This window comes from Argiope bruennichi, chromosome X1, assembly GCF_947563725.1.
Source record: "Argiope bruennichi chromosome X1, qqArgBrue1.1, whole genome shotgun sequence".
NCBI classification, from domain to species: domain Eukaryota; kingdom Metazoa; phylum Arthropoda; class Arachnida; order Araneae; family Araneidae; genus Argiope; species Argiope bruennichi.
In genome coordinates this window covers 32,015,693-32,039,176 of record NC_079162.1, presented here as the reverse complement: position 1 = coordinate 32,039,176, position 23,484 = coordinate 32,015,693, and the positions used below count along the sequence as shown (strand labels likewise).

General features: G+C 30.7%; 1 protein-coding gene across 2 annotated transcripts in view; it reads right to left on the bottom strand.

Annotated features, from left to right (window-relative positions):
* The window catches only part of LOC129958052 (uncharacterized), a 29,191-nt gene extending 13,017 nt beyond the window's left edge, over positions 1-16,174 (bottom strand). Inside the window, exons 1-3 of one of the 2 annotated variants that reach the window (XM_056070208.1) lie at positions 15,989-16,174; positions 753-985; positions 541-627 (exon numbers count right to left, since the gene is read on the bottom strand). In XM_056070208.1, coding sequence (XP_055926183.1) covers positions 541-627; positions 753-984 — 319 coding nt within the window. In that variant the 5' untranslated portion in view covers position 985; positions 15,989-16,174. Of the gene's footprint in view, positions 1-540; positions 628-752; positions 986-13,082; positions 13,219-15,988 lie in introns of those variants that run through there. The other variant, XM_056070209.1, reaches the window with a different exon arrangement.
* Positions 16,175-23,484: the final 7,310 nt, after the last annotated feature.

Sequence of the window (23,484 nt, the reverse complement as noted above, 5' to 3'; positions counted from 1 at the left end):
GATATTAAGTGCAGTTCTAATACAACTTGTTAATTTTTAATGCTATTGAATTTGTAACAGAAAACGACGGACCCCCCAAAAAAAATGCATGCCTTTAATGTAAAATCTGCTAATTAATTCTTTTGCATCAGATACAGTAAAAATCAGGTTTTTAATTATTGCATATGTATAACCATTCTACATTATTATAAACTGATTTTGAAGATTTATTTGTTACTGCTATAATGTTTCATTGCAAATAAATAGCAATTAGATTAATTGCAAAAATACTTGGTTCTATTTGTTTCTAAATAATAATTAAAAATAATCTGGATTTGAAGGATTGATATTCAATAGATTATTAATTAATTACTGATTTTTTTAAATAATTCATTTTGATATTTCATCTGAAAGGAAATATTAAGATGAATGAAAAAATAAAAAAAAGGATTTTTCATCATTAAATAATTTCATAATTAAAATTTCATAATAAAAATTGAATAATTTCATAATTAAAAATTTCAATGTTTTCAAGAAAAAAAATTGAGTAACTATACTTACAAAACACAAAGGCTGTAAATTGCAGTTCTAAGCGAACACTATAATAATAAGATCCTTTTTCCTCCTTTTCATCGTCTGAATTTTTTTCTAAAAAGAAAAACTATAATTTAAATCAGGCAGCATAAAAAAAATCTCAAAGAAATAACAGGGCAATTCATCATACTGGCTTTTGATTTAAGAGACAGTAAAAGAGGACTGTCCATGCATCTTACCTTGCACCGGTTCCTCTTTTGGTTTGACAAGAATGCTTTTCGGTGGTGTTCCGCCAGTGAGATTAAGTTTGTGCTGGGACACTTCTAGTGCTTTTCTTTGTGGGCTGTAGATTCCCGGAGTTGATCGAGACAGCTGGGACAAATTGTGGTTTCTCAAGTTGAAAACGTCCTGGTGCGAAAAGCTTAATCTGGGAGCCGAAGATATTCGTTCCAGTCCCGATTGCCCCGTCATACTGTCCAAGAGAATGCAACAGTTAGACACAGAATGAATCAAAATTCAGAAACAGTTCGTAAAATGTATTTTGAGAATTGATTATGAATCGTTTCGATGCATATTATGCATGAAACTCAAGAAGAGACGAGTTTGTGCTTGAAATACATGCGCATGTTAAACAGAATCGTATTCTAAAATTCCTTGATATGATCTTTTCACGAAATATCCCGCACGAAACTCCAAGTGATACGAGTTAACGCGTGAAACAAACAAACGTGTTAAACAAAATCTTATTCTAAGACTCATTGATGTACAACTTCAACAAATATTATGCATGCAACTCGGTGAGAAAGAGAGTATGCGTGTCAGACAGATAACTACAAAATTCTCTTATCAGATTCGACCTGTCAAGATAACTGAAATTGCTCTGAGGAGCTTTGAAGATGTTTTGAACCAGTTTCTTACCAGTATGAAAATCCATGGTGATTGTCATTGCTAAACATATGCGTTACAAATTAAGAAACCATTCCAATGTGTACAAACAACTTACTGAACGAAAGTAACTAATTTGAAAAGTAAATAAGACGCATGAATTTTATTTTCTCAGCCAGTTCCGATCTTGAAAGGCAAAAGGATAAATTTTTTTCTTTATTGTGAAAATTAAATGTCCATTTTCCTTAATGATCACTTTAACAATCAATTTAATTTTTTTGTTCAAATAGGTGAATATAGATTGTTTGGCTGTTTCACTGGTCCCTTTTTGATCTTTCTATTTATAAGATATTTATATTTGGCTCGTCATTAAAGAAGTTTGATCTCATAAGAAAATATATATAAAAGGTGTTTCGAAACGCATAGGCAAAAGTTTAAGGGGTGATAGGAAACATCTAAACAAGCAATTTTCACCATATAATGAATGGGCGGAGAGCACACAGTGAACCACTAGGAGGTATCTGTTACTGTCACATGAAAGAACGAAACACCAAACGGATTGAGGAGGTACTAAATAATTTTATTGACGATTTGACAGGCAAATTCTAAAACATAAAAATATCTTGATTAGAGCAGATAAAGCTCGCTTGTCTTTGCTGAACAAACGTATCAACTAAAATTAACAGTCTCCATAGCTGGCTTCTTTTTCATATATCCGTCTTTCTTTGAAGAAATTGCTGAATCTTCTGAGAAAATAGTCTCTACTACTGGTTTAGTACCATGCAACGCTGCTGTAGAACTGCATTAATCTTTTATAGCATTTGTAACAGGTAATATATATATAGTCATCTACTTTAAGTAAATATTGAGCGTTACGTCACTCAATACGTGAGGAAACTGCCTTCAAATTATTTTTTTCATACCGTATTTCCCGATTTCTCACCAAAATCTGCCATCTAATTAGACAATAGATTTAAAAAAAAAACTGAAATGAAGAAAACTAGAAGTGGGTAAAAAAGAACCCTAATGAAACTCCCGATTAGGTGACTCAAATCTCACCATTAAAAAAAGTTCAGACAGTCAATTCTTTCTAGAATTTTCTAAAACGATAAGTGCTGACTATATCCTTTTCGAAATTGGCAATATTGAAAGTGAGACATAATTTGTTCTCTACATTTGTACACTTATTACTGTAAGCTGAGCATGCAGATGAAAATAACATGTGAACTATAAAAGAACTACTCGTTAAGTATGAAAACATATATATCACATTTCATTGATCAAAATATATTTTCTTCGAAAAGAAAAAAATATGTATATTTACTAATACCAGATACTTAGTACTTAAAGCCAACAGCTTTAACTTCCCATTCAGTTAAGCTTGTAATTGCTATAAAGTTAAAAGAAGTTTAAAAGATTTCTTGAAAAACGTTATTGAATTTTGGTCCTTTTTCGACCTACAAGATGATTCTCACCTCTATTATTACCTGGAAAAGATTATATTTCAATTCTCAGCCTTTTTCTTCCTGTTAAAACCATAAGCAGATATTAAATACAGTTCGTTTACTCGAAAAAAATAGAAAGTTTTGAAAGGATAAAATTAGATTATATTTTATGTTTTAGCCGATGACATTTATTGAGGCTGGTAACGATACCTTTAGAAAACTATACTTAAATAAAGGTGTTTCTGCATTAAGAGTACAAGGTTAATAAGATTAATGCCTGTTTTGAAATTATACCGGAAGTTCTCTGAGATACACCTCACAATTTTGAATTATGGTCAGATTGGTAGGCACCTGCCTGGGCATCCCTCTCTCCAACTATTCAAACCACTCTACCTCGCGATGTAAAAAGCATCATACTAACATACACTATACATCTTCGGTGTAAATAAGTCTCGAACTTTCAATTCTTTTGCATGAAAATCGAAATTCTATTATCAAACCGTCACTATCATTATTTAGGATACTGTTTACACAGTTCCGAAAAAGACTGAGGTGAGATGTAGAAGTTTAAATGTAGGATCAGGTTCATGTACTGAGCTTTTCATTTATTGAATCTCAAAATTATGAGATTGATCCCCAAATTGTAAATGCAAGAAGAAAGAAACAATTACTTGTTTTCAAGGATTCTGAAATGAAACAATATAAGCAAAATATTTTCAGTAGACCGAAGTACTATAGCAAAACTTGAAGGTTTGGAAGTCTTTTTGTCTGTATGGATAAGATGGTGAAGTAAGATTTTCGGGCTTCATATTTACTAATAATTCAAACTCATCAGAGTACAATCTGATTGGCTTTTAAAATATAATACGTTAAAAAATTATGAATATAAGTTAATGAATTATTTCATTTCCAATGTACCAAGCGAAGAGTATCAAATAATCGATTTGTCGTCATAGGTTCCATCCTGTTGAAATGCATACAGCGCTTGCGCGTAGCTTTTGATTACGATTATTCGAAACTTCCAGTCGCCGGGAACGACTAATCATAAGTGTTTCATCACTATAAGAATCAGTTCAAATGTCCCTCCAAATGCAAAATTACCTATCAAAATATCACCTTCTGATAGTGCTTAAAAATCAAAGATTCTTGATATCCGAGTAAATGCAACGACGAAAGCACTGAAGCAGATTTGTAATATGATTTTACATTTTTGTATAAACACTAGTAAAAATGCACGATTGTATAGGTTGTTACAATCGTGCATTTAGTTGCTGAAAAAACTCATGAATAAAAACTTTTATGAATAACAAAATATGCACTTTTAAATCATGGAATAGATTGAAAATTAACACATTCATCGCTAAGGATTAATTAGATAAAATCTCCATGGGAAGACAAATATCAATTCTTCCGGCTGTTGACATTTTTTATAGAAAAAAATGAGTGAAAAAAAGTAAAGGTATTCTTCAGATATGTATTAGAAAGTTCAACCTATCTAAACTGGCATAAGAGACCAATTTTCGCAGTCAGAAACCTGTAATTGTTAATACCTGAAAGACGAGATATCTCGTCTGTAGTGTTAAATGTGTTAAACATTAATATTCATTAATGTTTAACTCTCTGTACTTGATTGGCAAAGATATATGAGCAAAAAAGTTGGAAATTTATTAAATCTCCACTTAATTATATTAAAATATTCAACACTTGCTCTTCCACGGTACATCAAGCCACTTCATCATCAAAGCAACTTCAAAAAATAAAATGGCTATTAATGTAAACGAGTTTAAGATAGATCGACTTGCGTGGACTAAGTGCAAATACTGGATTCAGAAATTTCCCATAAAAGCAATATAAAGAAATTATATTGCTTTTAAAATATTCCCAAGTATTGCATTGCTACTAATAAATGATAGCATTTAAAAGGAGAAATTTAATTTAGAGGAAACCGAAATTTAATATGGAAATGAGCTCCATTTTAAAAATAACCAGCTGAATAATTACAGAGGAAAATCTACAGATGTCACACTTTTTACATACTTATCAGTGACTTCAGCACTTTCTAGGTCAAAAGTGTGTCTAGTTTTGCTGATAAGCTCGAACTTAGAATGCAAAGACACAATTGATTAAAAAAAGACTTTACAATTTTCTAGGTAGTATTACAAAAAGTCAATTTTTTCAAGGTCACATCTTTGATAGAGAAACAGTTCCATTTTCTAAAGAGTATAAACGTATAGTGAAAAGCTAAAAGACATTATATATGTGTATAACAATCACTGTCATTCTAACTGAATGTTTAACTTATTACAAATTTTCAAGTATTGAGCGTTTAATAGAGATTCTTTTTATGCACAAACTTTTGTACAGTCGAAGTTCATAAAAAAAATCTCATACAGTCTTTATTAATAAAGTCAATGCCTACTTCAAAATCTAAAACTCATGGGTACTTCTTCATTTTTATAGGCCTTCTACAAAATTACTGAATTTCATACATTTTGGACAACATGGAATATCTTTGATATTATTAAATTCTTCTAAAATAGGATTGCAACAACTAATTCAGTCTTATTTCAATTGCAGTAAATGATTAAGACAATTCAATATAAGATAATTACTGAGTATTTGTCATTCAACATGGAAAAGTGGTGTCCGATTACACTACTGCCAGAGCACTATTAAAGTAGAGTTTTACTGTTTTCAATATTTTGGTGCTAGTTACTCTAGAGGTGAATGTTGAATACATATGCATGACTGATAACTTCCAAGAAAATAATGGAAGTTGATCTGCTTTTTACGTGATAATGCAAATATATACAGTATGATAGTTCGTTGTTTATCTTTTAACAAAAGAGTCTTTATATATTTCTCATGGATATTACTCTCTGGCTGTGAAATAGCGTATTTAGCTTATCATTCGAATAACATAACTTTTTATATTTAAATCTGTTAAAAACTGGTTAATTAATGCGTGTTAATCGCAACAAATAAGTGTTAAAATAACAAATCACCGAATTATTTTCATACATTTGTCCACCTAATCTAATAACAGGGAATTAAACGCTTATCCCCTCTTTTTTTAATACTCTTCATACTTATCCAAAAGTTATGTAGCAAATTTTTAAAAAAAATAGCGATAGAATAATTTAAAAATTGGTCTAAATTCTTGAAATATTCAAAAGAAATATGCAAAAGAGTGATTCTTCCATCACTTTACGTAAATATAATAAAGCTAAATTCAGCTGTTTAGGAGAAACTATTCTTTTTAAGTCATCAGTTTTTAACGTGTTACTTAACTTTTGGAAACCAATGTAGATGGAAATATCAAAAAATTTCCAAAATACAATGCAATATCTAATAAGGAATTTAAATAAATTTGCAGTTCAAGGGATTAAAAATGAAACTTTCTGAAAAAAAATTTGATTTTTATGAAATTGGTTGTTGACAGGACCAGATAAAACAAAGGCAACTCCCGGTGCTAAGTTCATATGCGGGGCCTTCAAACAAATTTCGAACATCAAAGTAATAATTTATTACATTTAACACTCATGTCCATAAATAAAGGATAATTCAGAGTCACGCGGAAATCGAACTCTAAATTACATATATCACCCGTAAAATGACTACACACATCTTCAAAAATCATATGCAAATTTCAGGAAGCCACCAGATGACACCGATAGTACGTCACAATGACGAGAGTGTAAGAGAGTGATGTATAAGGAATACAACCAAAGAAGTAAAATTGTTCGCAAGCGCTTTATAATCCTTTCAGTGCAATAATCGCATAGTTATGACACAAAGGACGCATTTGGACGATTTTTTTACATGGTAGACTTATCGGTCGTCTGGAATGTGGGCGTACCCAGCTGGAAATATCCGAGGAACTTGGAATCGCCCAGAGTGTCATCTCCAGGTTTTGGCAACGATTCCAACATGATGGTAATGTGAGTAGATGTTACAGCATAGGTCGCCTCCGAGTTACAACGTCGAATGAAGACCAGTATTTGGCAGTTACTGCCAAAAGAAACAGACGGAGCATAGCATCAGACCTGTCTTGTCAGCTCTCTTCAGTCACTGGTACGTCAGTTTCAAGGCAGACCGTATACAGACGTTTAGGGCAGATTAGTCTATATACTCGTAGGCCTGTCAGATGAGCTCCACTTACTGAAAATCACTGTCTCCTGCGGTTAGCCTGGAGTAGAGAGCATGCATTGTGGACACCGCAACATTGGGCTTGTGTGATGTTTTCCGACGAATCCAGGTTTAGCTTGTAGTCTGATTCTCACCGGACTTTCATATGGAGAGATCCAGGCACCCGTTACCACCAAGAGAATATCATTGAAAGACATCGTTACGGTGGTGCAGAATTGTTCGTTTGGGGAGGAATTATTCTGGATTCCATAACTGACCTGCATGTTAAAATTGGAACCATGACAGGCCAAATCTATCGGGATGTCATTCTGGAACAACATGTACGTTTTTTTGGGGGCGCCATGGGCGCAGAATTTGCGTTTATGGATAACAGCGCCTTCCCCATCGTGCAAACATTGTAAACGAATGCCTACGATTTTAGAATATCACCCGTATGGACTGGCCAGCATTCTCACTGGACTTGGATCCAGTAGAGCATGTGTGGAACATGTTTGGCTGACGAGTTGCAGCCCGTCAACCAACTGTTACATGTCTACCGAAACTTCGGAGAGCATTGCTTGATGAGTGGTGTAATATTCCACAAGATCAGATCGATAATTTAATACTCAACATGCCTAGGCGTTGTACGGACTGTATTGCATCGTCTGGAAGACATACTATGCATTAATATTAACATACTATTAGACATACTATTAACAAAAACCAACCATGTAAATTTGGTTTTTGTTAATAGGTGTGGTTTTTTTTGTAGTTTGCTCCAGGGAGAAAAAAATTTGCAATTTTTATTAATGATATTAAACATATAGCTAATTTTACACAATGATCCAACTGCTTCATAATTGAGTCAAATCTTGCAAATAATTCTATGAGATCTAAAACAACCATGAACTATAAAAAGCCAAACAACTATGAAATATATTATTCAATAAAGTACAATAATATATTTCATTAAATACTCCCTTTTCTCTTAAAAATGAATCTTTTATTAATTTTCGTACCTTACGGTCAAAACGTGAGATGTACGATTATGAGATCTAAAGCCAGATAACTATGAATTACATTATTCAATAAAGTAAAAAATACGCGAGATATACGATCAGTCATTACAAAGCAAGAGCATTGAAACATTTTTTTCCCCTCACTATGTAGTTGCCATTAGCTACTTGCAAGTGTACTAGAACTAAAATTGCCAAAGCTTTCCTTGGATTGGTCAATGAGAAATGTGGTAAGATCATGTGATTATGCCAATTGTCTGTTTTCCTTTTGCAAGATCAGCTGGACGCGGAGCGGGCTTCTGAAACGAGGTGCGCTTGATTTCTTCGCATTCTCTGTCAGCCCAGATCTAGTGCCTGATTGTCCTCTGAGATCTCCAATCTTAATTTTGAGCTGAAGAGCGAATGAATGCAAGAGATATTTTGAAAGGGATGAAGATTTATATCAAATTTCAAGTTACGATTAGTCCAGCTTTAAAGCGGCTCGAGGATTATTACAGAGCTAAACAGTAGTCTAATGACAAGCAGAAAACCAGAGAAGGAAGTTCTGATGATAGTCTCTGTAATACACCCATGTACAGGCGTTTGACGCAGAACAGTATGCTCAGCGTGCAGCAGGCCCACATACATAGTTGCCTTTTGGTGGAATCGATTCTTAAACTTACAGTCCTCAGATCTAAGACGCCAGGTACCACCATTCAGGACGAAAATAGTTAAAAGTTCATCATGTTTAAATGTCTGAAATTTTTTAAAAAATGGTGTTAGAAGCTAGTGGCTTAAAAAAATACAGCTGAAGCCAAGGAAGATAATTCAGTATTTAATTTAATTTTCACCAGAATATTCGATATTAATCGTCTTTGGCCATGTTAGAAAAATTCTCTCAAGCAAATTCTCTCTTATAGTCAAACGCACAGTAAGAGACAATTAATAAATTAATTGCAATCCAAAATACATGAAACACCTCTGTCGTGATAGTTGGCAGCCAAAATTTAGACTACTTCGAATGTTTTTATTCTATTCTATGAATTGTCATTACTTTTTATCATCTCATTTCAATTTGCCATAAGAAGATTTCTAAATAAAATAAAACAGATTTTTACAAAAAATTTCGTTCAGAAAAATTGCATTTAAGGGCACGATAATTAAAAACTACTGAAACTTTCTAAAATTCCATCGAAGCAGCCAAGTATTAAGGAAAATAATTTCGAAGCTTCGTTATCACCTCTTGGACAGAAAATATTTTCAATAGCAGTTTGGATGCGGCATGCCTTTGAATCAAACTCCACTGTTATTCAGAAAAATCACAACTCTTCACTGATGCTTCGGTTGTTTTTGTTATGTTAGGAAACAAGTTTCTAATCTTCTAGAAGTTATCTTACATAGCAGAAAATGATATAACACTTGCGATAAAAGAACACGATCCGTCCCAGTTGATTTACCCCACTTCAGCGAGAAATAACACATGCTCTATGGTGTTTGCAAGGTGCAACGAATATTTTGAAAGAATCTTTTTGTCCTATTTTTCTTTTTATGAGAGTTTATTTTTAAACGTCAATAATATGGAGAAAACTGCCATAATTTAATTTCGATTTTTATTTTAGTCGATTATTTCTTGTCCTTATTTTTCTACAAAATGCACCAAACGTTTGAAGTTGTATTTTAACATTTCAGAAATTATTTAGTTTTTATACTTTGTGTTATATTAATTCATTCGCAAAGGACAATTTTAAATTTCTCTTTCTCCTCGTCAGGTGTTTTTTCACTTTCGCGTTGCCAGCCATTTTTTTCTTATGTGCGACAGATTTTTTTTTTTCATATGTTCATCACTTTGTATATAGTAAAATATCTAGGCATAGTATTCAGCTGTTAGTTTTTTTGTTGTTTTGTTTTTGTCAAAATAAAATATAAAATGAGCATTCTGCGTTTTTTCATCATATAGAAGCGCAAAAATGTTGTTACTAAATTTATTTTTAGTTGTATCTTAAAATCTGAGCAAATGTTTACGAAATATATTCCAACAAATCTAAAAATAAAATTCTATGTAAAAATATTCATCTTTGAAAAAGTAGTAAGGAATTTAAATGATTTCATATTTTTAAAAAATGAATTTAAATTTCAGCAAAAGAGATGAACCAAAATAATTTTTTTAATATGATTTTATTTGAATGTTAAATTACAATCCTATCCTAATACTTTTAAGAAATGCTTGTTCCCTTTAATTATCATTACTTTAATTATCATTATTTTAATTATCATTATTTTAATTATCATTACTTTTAAGAAATGCTTGTTCCCTTTAATTTTACGAAATGGTAGTAAAACCACCAATGCGAACATTTATATGAAATATTAGTTAGTTTAGTTTTGTTATATTAATGTCCCGTTTTAAAGCAACACTAAGGCTATTTTGGTACGGACCTCGTAGTTTTGAACCGCGGTCAGATCACGAGGACGACACCTGAGCTGGCATCCCCGCTCTCCACACCATGCCACACCAGAGGGAGAACGTTTGGCCCGGACAGTTTTAACGTGTACCAGACCCGCTTACTTTGATGGAATTGGGTCATGAACCTGAAACCTTCCGGTTCCAAGGTTCCTTACCACCAGGCCACCGCGGCCCATGTATTAGAATAAACTAGCCGCGACGATTCCGATTTTGTCCGAATTCTTTAAGAAATCGCATCCCAGATTATTATCCATTCGGAAACTGCTATGATGACCGACTGCCATGAATCGAAATTTGTACCCTCTACAAAACTGATCTCATTATGACGGGTGGAATAAAATTATCCATTCTCGGGTTTAACCACCCTAAAGATTGCTCATACTCTTTGGTGGGTTGATCAAAACTCTGATCTTTGAATATTTTGACTTCACACAGATACTCCCTTTATACTAAACACACAGGATAATTTATTTGATAGTAAAAAATATATTCGGCAATTTTTCTTGCATCACAATAGCGAAATTTTTTTATATATTATATAATTACAAATCATTTAATTTTATATAGAGAGAATAATTTAATTTGCACAGATATGATTTAATTTGAAGAGATTTGAGATTTCATTTTCATACATTGACAAAAATGCGTGAAGAATGTCATAAGCGTTAATATCATAAATCTCATGGAGCATTTTCAAACTATGAAGAATATCTGTAAAATAAAACTAACATTTTTATTTAGTTAAAAATAATATTTCACTGTCCTTTGCTTAACGGAAATGTGAAAGCTATCGTAATAAAATTGAAAAAATGTAGCAAGCACCATAAGTTAACTACATAATTTCAAAATCCTAAATATGTTTTAAAATGTATTTTCATAACAAATTTTTTTTTCATCCTTTTTGCAATGAAGTTATAAAGTCAGAATCGCTTCATACAACACATACTCCTTTATTACTTACACTTTAAAAGAAAGAATTGCAAGTAAATACGTTACAAAATAGAAATTTTGCTTGCTAAAAGAATGAGTTCCCAATTAATCAGTATTTTAATTTATGAAATAAAAGATAATATTAATTAATTTCGTATGTAAGCAAAAATATTTTGGTAGAAAAGTCATTTTATAATTGTTAAGTTATTTTAACCAACCAATAAAAGGAAGATAATTTATTTATCATTTTCCCTATTAGATTCATTTATTCTAAATTATTTCAATGCACTTTTTATTCGAACCAATGAATAAAGTTTGTATCAATAAATATATAACTATATATTTCAACAATGAAAGTGTATTTCAATAGCTTATACAAAATAAACAGTACAAACTGGGCGTTTACTTATTGTCTTTGAAATGTTAAATATAGTCAAATTAAACTGAAATACACATCTTTTGAATTAAAAAATAAATGTCTATACACTACCCTTGAAGCTGCATAAACTTATATGAGTTTTTATTCATCCCGGAAATCAGTGACGTAATTGTATAGTGACAGGACAAATAAAATACTAGAAACATACCCCCCCCCATATTTTTCCTATTGCACATGCACATAAATATTGTTATTGTCTTACCTCTCATGACTGAAAAACCTAAAACTGAAATTTTTAGGGACGATATAATTTTATCATGCCATTACCAGCAATTCTGATAAATTATCTTTCTGTCAGTGTTAAATTATATAATTAAATTATTTCATGTAATATATAAACGTTTAATGAAAAAAAAAGGATGAGATTTGTTGAACATAAGAAAAACTTTGTCCATTCTGAAGAAAAATATCAGAGGAAAAAAATCTCTCTTGAATTTTAATTATTAGACTGTATTATTTTTATTAGGAATTTCATGCAATATATAAACGTTTAAGGGAAAAAAAGGATGAGGTTTGTTGAACATAAGAAAAACTTCGTCCATTCTGAAGAAAAATATCAGAAAACAAGATTTTCCATTTTTTATTTCGTTTTTATTATGAATCAGACTGTATTATTTTTATTATATTATTCCTAATTTCTATTATTTTCTACAGGACAGCAGAAGAATACCTGGTTAAATAAACCAATGCAACAAACATCTAATGCTTCCCTTGAATAATACCAGTTTTCCACATTTTGACAATGTTTTGAGTAAACGACTTCTGCCTTTAATTAATTATTTCATGGAATAACGATTCACGGCCTTTTAAAGCATAAAATAAATAAGAGGAGGGAAGGGAAATATTAATCTAGCTAATTAGGCATCCTCATTAACTTAATTAAGTTCTTCGCTGAATTACAGAATAATTAAAATATAAAGTTAATTTGAAAGATTAATTCTTTTAATGAAGTAAGCGAAAAATTTTAAAAATTACCGATAAGTATGACTGATGTGAAATGAAAAAGAGCTCTACTTATCCGTAAAAGTATTCTGTTTTTATTTGATAACCTAACTATCTATAATTATTCTATTTATAGAACTGATTATTTTCCATAATGATTGATATATGGGATTATTAATTCTTTACTCACTTTACTCGTTTCATTTCTTATTTTTTAAGAAACCAGATATTTTATGAAATATCTAAATAATAAACTTTAGCGAGAACATATGTAAGCAGCAACAATAATTTTACAAATAATTTCAAACAATTTTAAAGAGTCAAATATCTCATCGACTTACTCTTATGTCTTCTTAAACTGCTAAAAACCTGATGAAGCAACTAGAAATAAAAGCAAGACGCACTGATATCTTGACTGAAAAGTCTTAAATCAAGAGTATTGTCTCAAGGTGTTTCATGCCCCGACCTCACGTGCGGTATCAAGATACGATTTTAATAAAACAACCCATTTACACTTATCTAATATCAAGATTTTTTTCTTATGGTGAGTTGATAAATTTTGAGGAAAACATTTTGGAGATAAAACCTCTTTTCTTAACACCTTTCTTCATCGGTTTCTCTGGAAACTTTCCAGGGTTTATTTTTTGTGCAAAAAAAAGCTGCTTTGTACCCACGCATTTATCACTAATGAAAAAGCTATTATCAAATATTATGAAGGATTTTTCTGGAAATTCGTGATAACAGTAAGCCTTTGTTAATCTGAATTTAAAAAAGAACTTATTCATAATGAAATGATAAATCAAGAATTCGGCAAAGATGTAGCAATATTCTTAACATGCTCTTGAAATCCTTTATGTAGTCACGAATTTCAGAAAGAAATTGAAAAGATTGGAATTAAATTCTCAATACGTAAAATAAAATGTATTCGATTCGTTTATCTTTGTCTCTTTTAGGGGGAGGAATGAAAAGAGGGGAATTAAATTTCGAGTGGTGTAGAGTAAAATCTATTTGAAAAATAATTTATTCTATTGTGGATTTCGAAAAAAAATTGGAAAATGGTGGAATTGAATTTTCAATTATATTAAAAAATAAATATTTATAGACAAAAAGTCAAGATGGTAATTCTAGTCAAATTCAATTTGTTTTTTAAAAAAAGATAAAAAGATTTGAAATAAAATTATTCGAAAATTGAGTATGTGAAAAACTAATTCGAGCATTTGTATAAATCTTTCAAAAGAGTTTTGGTCATTTTTTTGTTTACTAGGTTATTGTTAAGTAGTCTATATTGTTAAAAATAATTATACATTAATTAAAATCATTGCTTAATTTCACGGAAATGCATTTATAATTGCTTTATACTAAATTTTTTATTTAAAGGAAGAATATTTTAAGCTCTTTTTCAATGTGCTATTTGAAAACTCATCAAATCTGTTTTAATACTAATTCATTTTTGGACTGATTAGTGTCTATGTGAAAGTGTTGTACATTTTATTGATTTTCAATATCAATTTTGTATCTTCTTATGTAAGTTTGTAATTATGTTGCAAATTCTCATCTTAAATCTGCTTAGTTTTGCATTAATTAAATATTTCAAAAGACCAATATTTTCAATTTTAACGTTTCTGATTATTTTTTAAAATCCAACTTACACTATGATCAGTGGTATAACTTAGTGTTGTACCTTTGACTTGGGGTGCTGTACCTTTGACTTTCACTTATTATAAGAACATAAAGGAGAAAATGAATTTTATTCCCATAAAACTGAAATATAATTTTTTTTAATTAAATCTCAAGTTTTTATGCATAAAAATTTTTTTGCTAGAATTCACAGTTTAAACATTTGCTAATTTTAAAATACATTCATCATGATTCCATTTAACGAATGAGGAAAATTTTTGCTGACTTTTATAATTTGAAAAAAAGTTATCACTACTTTTAGAATTCATTTTTTTCTTACTTTTCTTTATTAAAGCAGCAAAGGTCCCTATGAAACCCTTTCCTCGCTTTGCTTAGTTTTGGGGCATCATTTAATTACAGTGCCTGTAAGAGTAGTTTTAAAGGACTGCCTTTGATAATCTGCGATTTAGCTTCTGGTTTTTCTTTTCTTGTTCCTATTCTTAGGGTAAAGTCTCACAACTTCGGGAAAAATCATTTAGGAGGTTAATGGTATATTTAGACTGAGGGGACTTTGAATCAGTATCCGTGTTGACGAACCTGCAATGGATGAATCCTGCATGATATCTGTATAATCATCTCTGTCAACGACAGATGAAGACGGAAACTCATTATCATTAAAACTATTCTAGTTAAAAAGAGTAAAGCAAGCCTATAGCATTAAATCCTTCTATAATGCTATTTGGAGTCAGTGTTAGTAAGCCAATTTAGACTTAACATCCTGTTATTCATTGTCTGGTTGTAATAAGTCTTGAATGATCCAAGTACATTCTTACCAAACGGATGCATTCGATGATTTATGTGAGAAGGAAAGCTCTTGGAAATCTCACCATTTTTTTTTTATCATCTCAATAACAAGAATAGTTACGTTAATTTCATAGTTATCAAAAAGTAATAGCGCAAGGTTTTCAGGAATTATTCAGATATAATAGATGAAATTATTAAATAATTGAAGAAAATAGTCCTGTAAAGTAATCTAAAGACCGAAAAATAATAGTCAATAAGTTTTCACGTGAGAAAAGAATCGTAGAATAAAAGTATAACACTTATAATTCAGATATTGTGCAATTCCGCATATCAAATTACAGATTGAAGTAAGCTTCAAACTCAGAAATATTTTAATATTTCTTTCCAGGAGAAGCATCATATCCAAAGAGAAATGAAAAGAAAAAACGAAAAAAATTACTTCAGGCTCTTCAAATATATTTTACTTCCTGCTATTAAAATTAGATTTTTTTTTGTATATTGGAATGGAAATTTCTTGCGATAAGCCATATGACAAGGGCCAAATATAGATGACATACACAAAATACCATTTTCCTCACAATCTGAGAAAATGATCTTGGATAAATTATCCCTAGTTTCCTCTAAATAACAAGTTTTGTACCTCTCACTTAGTCAAAGATACAATATATTACATTTTTCACATTTAAACCTCTGCAACTAGCTTTTGATGAGAAATAGGAAAATCAGAGTTTACGCAAAATAAGATTATTATTCTGTCTATAATATAAATATCATTTATTAGTGGTGTAAAAATGCTATATGACTAAATGTTACTTGTTATACTTACCTTTTAATAGTGAAATCAGATAAATTTTATTACTCATCAAAGCAAACATATCTTTAAAATAGCAGACGTTAAAGTAGGTAATTAGAGGTTAATCCTGGTACTGAAAACAAAAACTTTCAAATTTTGTCGCTCGTTGCCAGCACAGACAGACGTGGTCAAAGGTACAACACTCTCGCCTGTACATGTTACCCCTGAAAAGATAAAATATTGTATACAAAATATTTCCAGAAACGTATGGATGATCAAACAAAATCTCATTACAAATTATTATATAATAGTCTTATTATTCTTCCTTTGAAAGAGTATAAATTATAGTTCAGTTTTTTTCCCCATCAACGTTTCGTAAAAACGTCACGAAATTGCAGTTCTCAATATTCATAGTCAATTTAAATTCCTTCTTCCAATTTTCAACTTTACTTATAATTGCATTTGTTTATTTTTTTAATCAAAAAGGCGATGCTATTTCTGGTGGCTGTATATCAATGACAGCCTATATTTGAGAAACTACATTTTACGAGTACATTTTTAGTAATAAATTACTACTAAAACCATAGTATCAGCCGAAGTCATGATTTTTCAGGAATTCTGGTTTGATTCATTCTAAATCTAATCCTCCGTAAACAACTTTATACATTAAGAAAATATATAGACAGTTATTAGCTTAGCTGGAATCTAATTTTTGTCTTAGCTACATTAAACTAATCCAATGTGTGCAAATAAAGGTTTTCTTTTATATTAAAAACAACAACACACATTATTTTATTTTATTTTCAGTTTTCCATTTTCATACAATAAGTAGGGATAAAAATTCTTTTTTTTTTATATAATATGAAGTTTAAATTATACGCACTACGTTAAAAATGTGCTAAAAAGAAAATTAATTCAAGCATACCCATCAAAAGCGTAGTGGCGGTGTAATTTTGGAATCAACCGCGCATGCTACAGTGGAAGGAAAGGCAGTTTTGTATATCGGGATTTTCGCATCATGTAAATTGACTCCAGTGAAACATTAATGGGAATATAGTAATTACCGTTTCCGAATTACTGATAGGAAAAGTGAAAATCAAAAGATCGTGTTGTATTACTTTTTTTACAGATGTGAATAATTTTCTTACTTGGACGGATTTATTCACAAAAAATAAATTCAGCCAGGTGCATCAGGTGACTGTAGATGAGAAATTACCGTATAAATAAGCTGGTTCTCGCTTCCTTGGTAGGTATAACAATGCTGTAGGATTTGTCACCGCCTCTTCAGTAACGTACCTCTTACAGAGACTTACGTCTTACAAAAGGGATTGGCACATGGCCGGTAATGGCTCTTATGACTCCAATCTCTGTGCTTTCCACCTTCTTCTGTAACAACGATTATCATTCAGATTATCGCCGGATGCCAAGGCAGGGCAGAGGTAACTTTTTTTGTGATTATTCAAAAAATAAGAGATTGAAAGTGTAATACCTTTTTAAAAAGGGGTTCCGATTACGGAAGGGGTTATTGTTTTAAATCTATTTTCAAAAATGCACTGTTGATGTCTATTGCGAATAATTTTCTTTTAGTATTATAACAATTGCTAACTCTTACAATAAAATTATTTTTTCGTTAGAATTTGAATTTTGTTTATACATGAGGGTAATGTAATATCAGGTATTTTATTCCATCCTTTTCTCATTCACATAACCAGAGTTTTAAGCAATCAGGTCTTCGTAACTACAACATACATTTTATTTTTAGAAAGGTTTATTTTATCATTTTTATTTAAAATTTATTTTACTTAAAACATATCCTTTTTTTTAGTTAATATGTAATTCATTAATACAAATATTAAAATCTCTTGAAAACAATTACTTAAATCTATTGCTATCTCGAGTATGGAATCAAAATTTACTTATACTAATCGATAATTCAATAAATGAGTTCTGAAAATCTTAAAATAATATATCACCCTCCAGAATGCACAAGTGCACAACATTTCAAAACTTCAACATATCAGCATTGAGTATAAAATCATTTATAAAATTCTTTCGTTGCTGATATGAAACAAGTCAATTGAAAAATTCTTAATTAAAAGACTTAAAATTTAGCATATGATAATAAATGTAAAAATTTTAGTTTAATGGAATTTAAAAAATTACTTTTAAAAATGTCTTTTACGCATTGCCCTTCTCTAAATAGACGAACTGACACTGCTGACGATCTATATTATGGATAAATTCCTTTATGAGAATTATACCTCATTATGTTACCTGAGTCTTTTTACCTACCATACCCTTGTAATAATCTTATTGATTACGTAAAAGTGGCTGAATACATTTGAATGACTTGAACTTGAGATAAAAAATTATATCTTAAGAAGAACAACCTATATTTGAAAGGTAAGTAGGTTAAATTTTATTATTTTTTTGCTATTTTGTCTCACTAGAATATCTTTTATCCCAAGAGCACCTGCGTTTTATATTCAAAGATAACAAGCATTTGATAAAAAAAATCAAGTTTGAATTTTTATTTTTTGCTGCCTGAATGCTCAAAAAATTTTAGTCAGAATAACGAATACCATTAGTGACTTTTTGAACAATTATTTTCAAGTTGGTTAATTATTTATTCTTACTTTTACTTTCGTTTACTTTCGTCGTTGGTTAGTTATTTATTAAAATGCTTTTCCATGAAATTGAATCATCTTCTCTTCTCACGTTCAAACTTTGCGGTGGCAAGAAATTCACAAATGAGTCCAAAACAGTCCACCATAACTCGCCCGGAAGCCACACAAAATGTCAGTTAATTTATAGAAATTGGAAAAAGATTTACATCTCCCAAATGAATTAATTTTTGACCTAAAACTGTGCTCCTGTAAACTGTGTTCCAGCAAAAAATCTCAGTCGATGGATCGCGAACATCATTTTTACTTTTGTGATGTGTGGAGCACGTCATTGGCGATTTGGTGACAAAAGCTTCTCAATGTGTGTGGCACTTCTTTCCACCGCAAGAGGCTAAAGCAAATGTAAATGATTTTATAACATGCTAATATCAAATCTATAGCATCTATGTCATTTTTTAAGTTCCAATTCAAACTAAATATAAAATTACTTGAAAAAATATTTCTTAGCAGCATGTAAATTTGTTAAAACATTCATACAATTACAAGTTAAACCTAAAAAATAATCTTCATTATGCTGAGGGAGTTATATTAAATTTGATTATTTCTAAATAAAACAGAAATCCAATTATCCAAGCTCCAGTTACCAAGATCGCCAAACAAACAATTGTAAACAAATCGTTAACACAATCAATCCGATTAATAACAGCGAAATGTATTAAATAAGTAAAATGTTGACAACACTGTTTTTGTAGCCATTTTTCTAAAAATCACCTTTTTTGCAAATTATCTGGTTAAACCTGGCCCAGTTAATCAGGGCAACTAATCTGGTTTAGTTATATTAACGTTCCGTTTTTAAAGCAACACTAGAGCTATTTTGAGACGGACCTCGTAATTTTGAACCGCGGTCTGATGACGAGAGTGGCATCTGAGCTGGCAACCCCTCTCCAAACATACTCACCACACCACCGGGAGGACATTTGGCCCCCTACAGATTTAACGTGCATCAGACCAGCTAACAAGACGGTTCTTCGGTGGAATCGGATCTCGAACCTGGGATCCTTCGCTCACGAAAACGAGAAGTTACCACCAGGCCACAACATTCACAAGGGCAATTGGAGTTTTACATTAAAAAATATATTGAGAAATAGTATAATATTCACTATTTAAGAATTGTACATGTAAAATGTACATTTACACTTAATTATATTATTAGCTTATCAGCCTATTACTTTAAATGTAATCGGAAACTATACCCTTCAGAATTCGGTACATCTGAATTTATTCCCACAATAAGAAAACCGCAAGTAAATCCGATGATGAGATGTTCAAAGTCAAGTTATCTTTTTCCAAGAATAAGAGCTGCACAGTTTCGATAAGTTCAACAACCACTTCTTTTATGTTAGCTGAATAATGCAACAGTTTAAGGAGTGGTTTTTATTACATCTTGATAGCGATCTCTTTCACAAAAAAGCTAACAGAGCGTATTTCATTAGAACATAGTTTTATAGTCTTGCATCATTTTCTCAATGTTCAAGAAATAAATAACGCGAAAGTTAAAATCACACTTTGAAACGAAATTTCAAATATTCAATTGCTAAACCAATGAGAGATCCTTTAATTTAATTCAGAATCATATAAAATAAAGAATGTGCAGACTTGTCTAATATTGTATATTTAACACTCTTTCATAAAAGCAATATTTATCTTTTCTTTAAAAGCACTGATAATCCCACCCTGCAAAAAAATCGCGAGTTTTATAGAAACGAGAGAGCAGTGCAGAAACAAGGGAATCGACATTTAATATTGAGTGTAATTTGTTATTAGAGCTGTTTAGAAAGGTTTGCGATATAATTAGATTCAAATGTAAAATCTGAGTCAAAAAGAAAATCAAATATGAATGAATGAATTTTCTGAGCATCCCAGAATTTAAAAAAATGATCACATATCTATTACATCAATATTATTGTAGCATACAATTAGTTACAAAGTATTTTAATTATTAAGCAATTCCCAAAAAAGACACAAATCAGTGATTTTAGTAAATTTTGAAAAATTTTAGTTAATTTAAAATTACATCAAATTTCTTTTTTTCTTGGATCTAAAAAATTCCCAAATTGCTTTTAAATTCTTAAAATGAACCATTTATGGATAACTAATTGATATATACGGCATTGATAGGTAATAAAATCTTTTTCTTGTATAATATTTTTTGAGTACAAAAACCACTTTTGTATGAAATATTATAATATACAGCGCTCTTTTCAAGACATGTATTCAAAGAAAAGATAAAATTAAATTAAAAAAAATAATGGTAGAGTAGTTCAGAGTCGTAACATTATACAGCAAAGGATTCTTCTTATTTCAAAATCGCCTAAGCTCCAAAATCGTTCCAACAAAAGATAAATCTATGCTCTGGATAAAATTGTGCCAAAGATTCACTTTGGACATCTCAGTATGCTTTTGATGCATAATCTTTGACCACAGGGCTTTACTAAGATGAAGTTCTTGATCCTTTTGAAAAGTTGTTTCGAAGATGCTGATAATGACTTTATCTACAATGACTACAACTTGAAGTCGCATACTGTTCAACATATCGATGATTTTTTTTTGGAAGAAGAAGTGAAACCATCTAAATCACCCATTTATTGTCCTATAGAACATGTTTCGGAATCTATAAAAAGTTTTGCAAAATGTCAACTCTCCCTCACGACCTCCCAGTATATAAACTCCTCTGGTAAGATGTATAGGATTTTCGGCAGTTGATTTGAACAACAACCTCATTTTCAACTCGGAGTTTAAGATTGGCAAAGTTGTACTGGATAATCAAAATTTTTATTTAAAGGACGATTCCTAAAATGTCAGATATCATGTTCCAGCAATTTTGAATTTTATGTAAATATCTGAAAAGTCCTTTTTATGAATTCCTTTACATTATGAGATTTTACTGTTAGCTGTTAGACTTGAAAATTATGCGTTTCTTCCCGGTAACCTAATTTTTGAACGCCAAAATATGAAAAGGTGAAAAGCAAAAAAGTAATACATTTTATATATATAAAGTTCTTTTTTAGTAAACTGGAAGGTAGAAACTAGTTTTTCTTTATGAAATTTGGAGGTCAATGAAGAAATTGAAAGAGGAATTACAAGGAATTCAATCTACACTGAATATCCTAGAAAACGAAAATTCCTAGTGAACAATCGAAGACTAAAGTATCTTCTACAATTCAATTCTGTTCCATGGGGAGGGGGCACCTCGTAATTGAGTAGGAAAAGCTTCCTGCATGGTAGTTGGTTCTCGCCACCCTTGTGGGTACACAAAAAGGTGGGGGTCTGACTCCTCTCTTCGATGACGGGACGCACTTTCTTATGGGAGGGTTGTACCTTGGCCGGTGATGGCCTTGGGACTGAACCACAGTTCCCGCCAGTGTTGCTGTCGCGACTGTCCAGAAATTCAAGCTTTTCCGTGTGCTTTCCGGCGGGTCGGAGAAATCAGTTTGTGATCGCAATTAAATTCTAATTTTCTAATTACGTTGTTTTCAGTGCCACGCAATCTTACAATTTTTGTTTAACTTCCAGATTTAAAAAAAAAATTGTTTTTGTTTATTTAAATACACCAAATAAAATCCTATCTTTTTTTTAAAAAAAATTCATTATTATTATTAAAATAATTTCAATAATTGTATTTTTAAATTCCCTTTATTTTTAAAATATTATTTAGGACTGTTGACTGATTTTTAAAATACGCGCTGGAAATGCACGACTCTCGTCTGTTGACCTTTGCAATAGAGAAATAAGTGATTTACTGTTTATAAGTGATATATTATCTTCTATTAAAACAACAATGAGCAATGTCTTATCGCAAGACCAGAAGAAAGCGGAATTAAGAAAGTAGAATTGATAACTTTGTCAATAAATCGTCAAAATAAAAATAAAAATAAAAATGTTGACAGCTAAAAATGTGACATTTTTTTTCTTCAGGTAGTAAATGACTAGTTTGAAGAAGCTCTTTTTTTGTTTTACTCAGATAAAAATAACAAGTTTTGATTAGTTATTGATTGAACACGTAATGAAGGAACTCCGAAAGCAATCAAATATATTTATTATATTTTTATCAATAAAATGTTGCAGTAGATTTTTTTTTCTAGATAGAGAAAACGATTTCTTGTGAAACAAAATTGCTGAGTCAAGTTTTTTCATATTTTTAATAACTTTTGTCAACCAATTAAATTTTCAGTTTTTATAGTTATGAAACGCACAATAAAAATTTAAATCATTGAACTGAGTATGATATTATTAAATGCGAACCTTCTTATTTGTTTTTTCTTAAAAGGGAAATATTAAATGAAACAATTTTTCTATTGGAAAGTTTTATTGTACAGGATGGTTATAAAATAATTTTTCCTTTTATGGAAGCGTACGAAATTAAAACTAATAAATGAAATGAAACCAGATTTCCTATACAGACTACGGAATGTATGCAGAGACGAATTCAGAAAAATCAGTATCCAAAGTCACCAATGAAATTGATATTGGAGCTAGAGGAAATGGATCAATGTTTACAATGGGCGCACGAGAAAAGATTTATGAAAAATTTCATTAATGAGCAAGCAGTAAAAAGCCCATATAGAAATGACGAAGATACAGTATGAAATTCACACAAAATAATCGTTTATTAGTAAACATTAAGGTGCCTTAGACGCTACGAGGTGTTTTTACGAGGTGATGAGCTTTGTGTGTTATATATTGAAACAATAACTTTTTTTTCGGAATTCTTCTCGCGTACCTCCCTAATTTGCATATGAAATTTAGTTTTATTTTGTTAGTTAGTTTTAACTAAAAATACCTTCAAACAGAAATTTATTTTATGAGCACCCTGCACTTAAATATGTCACTTCTTAAAAACTTCAT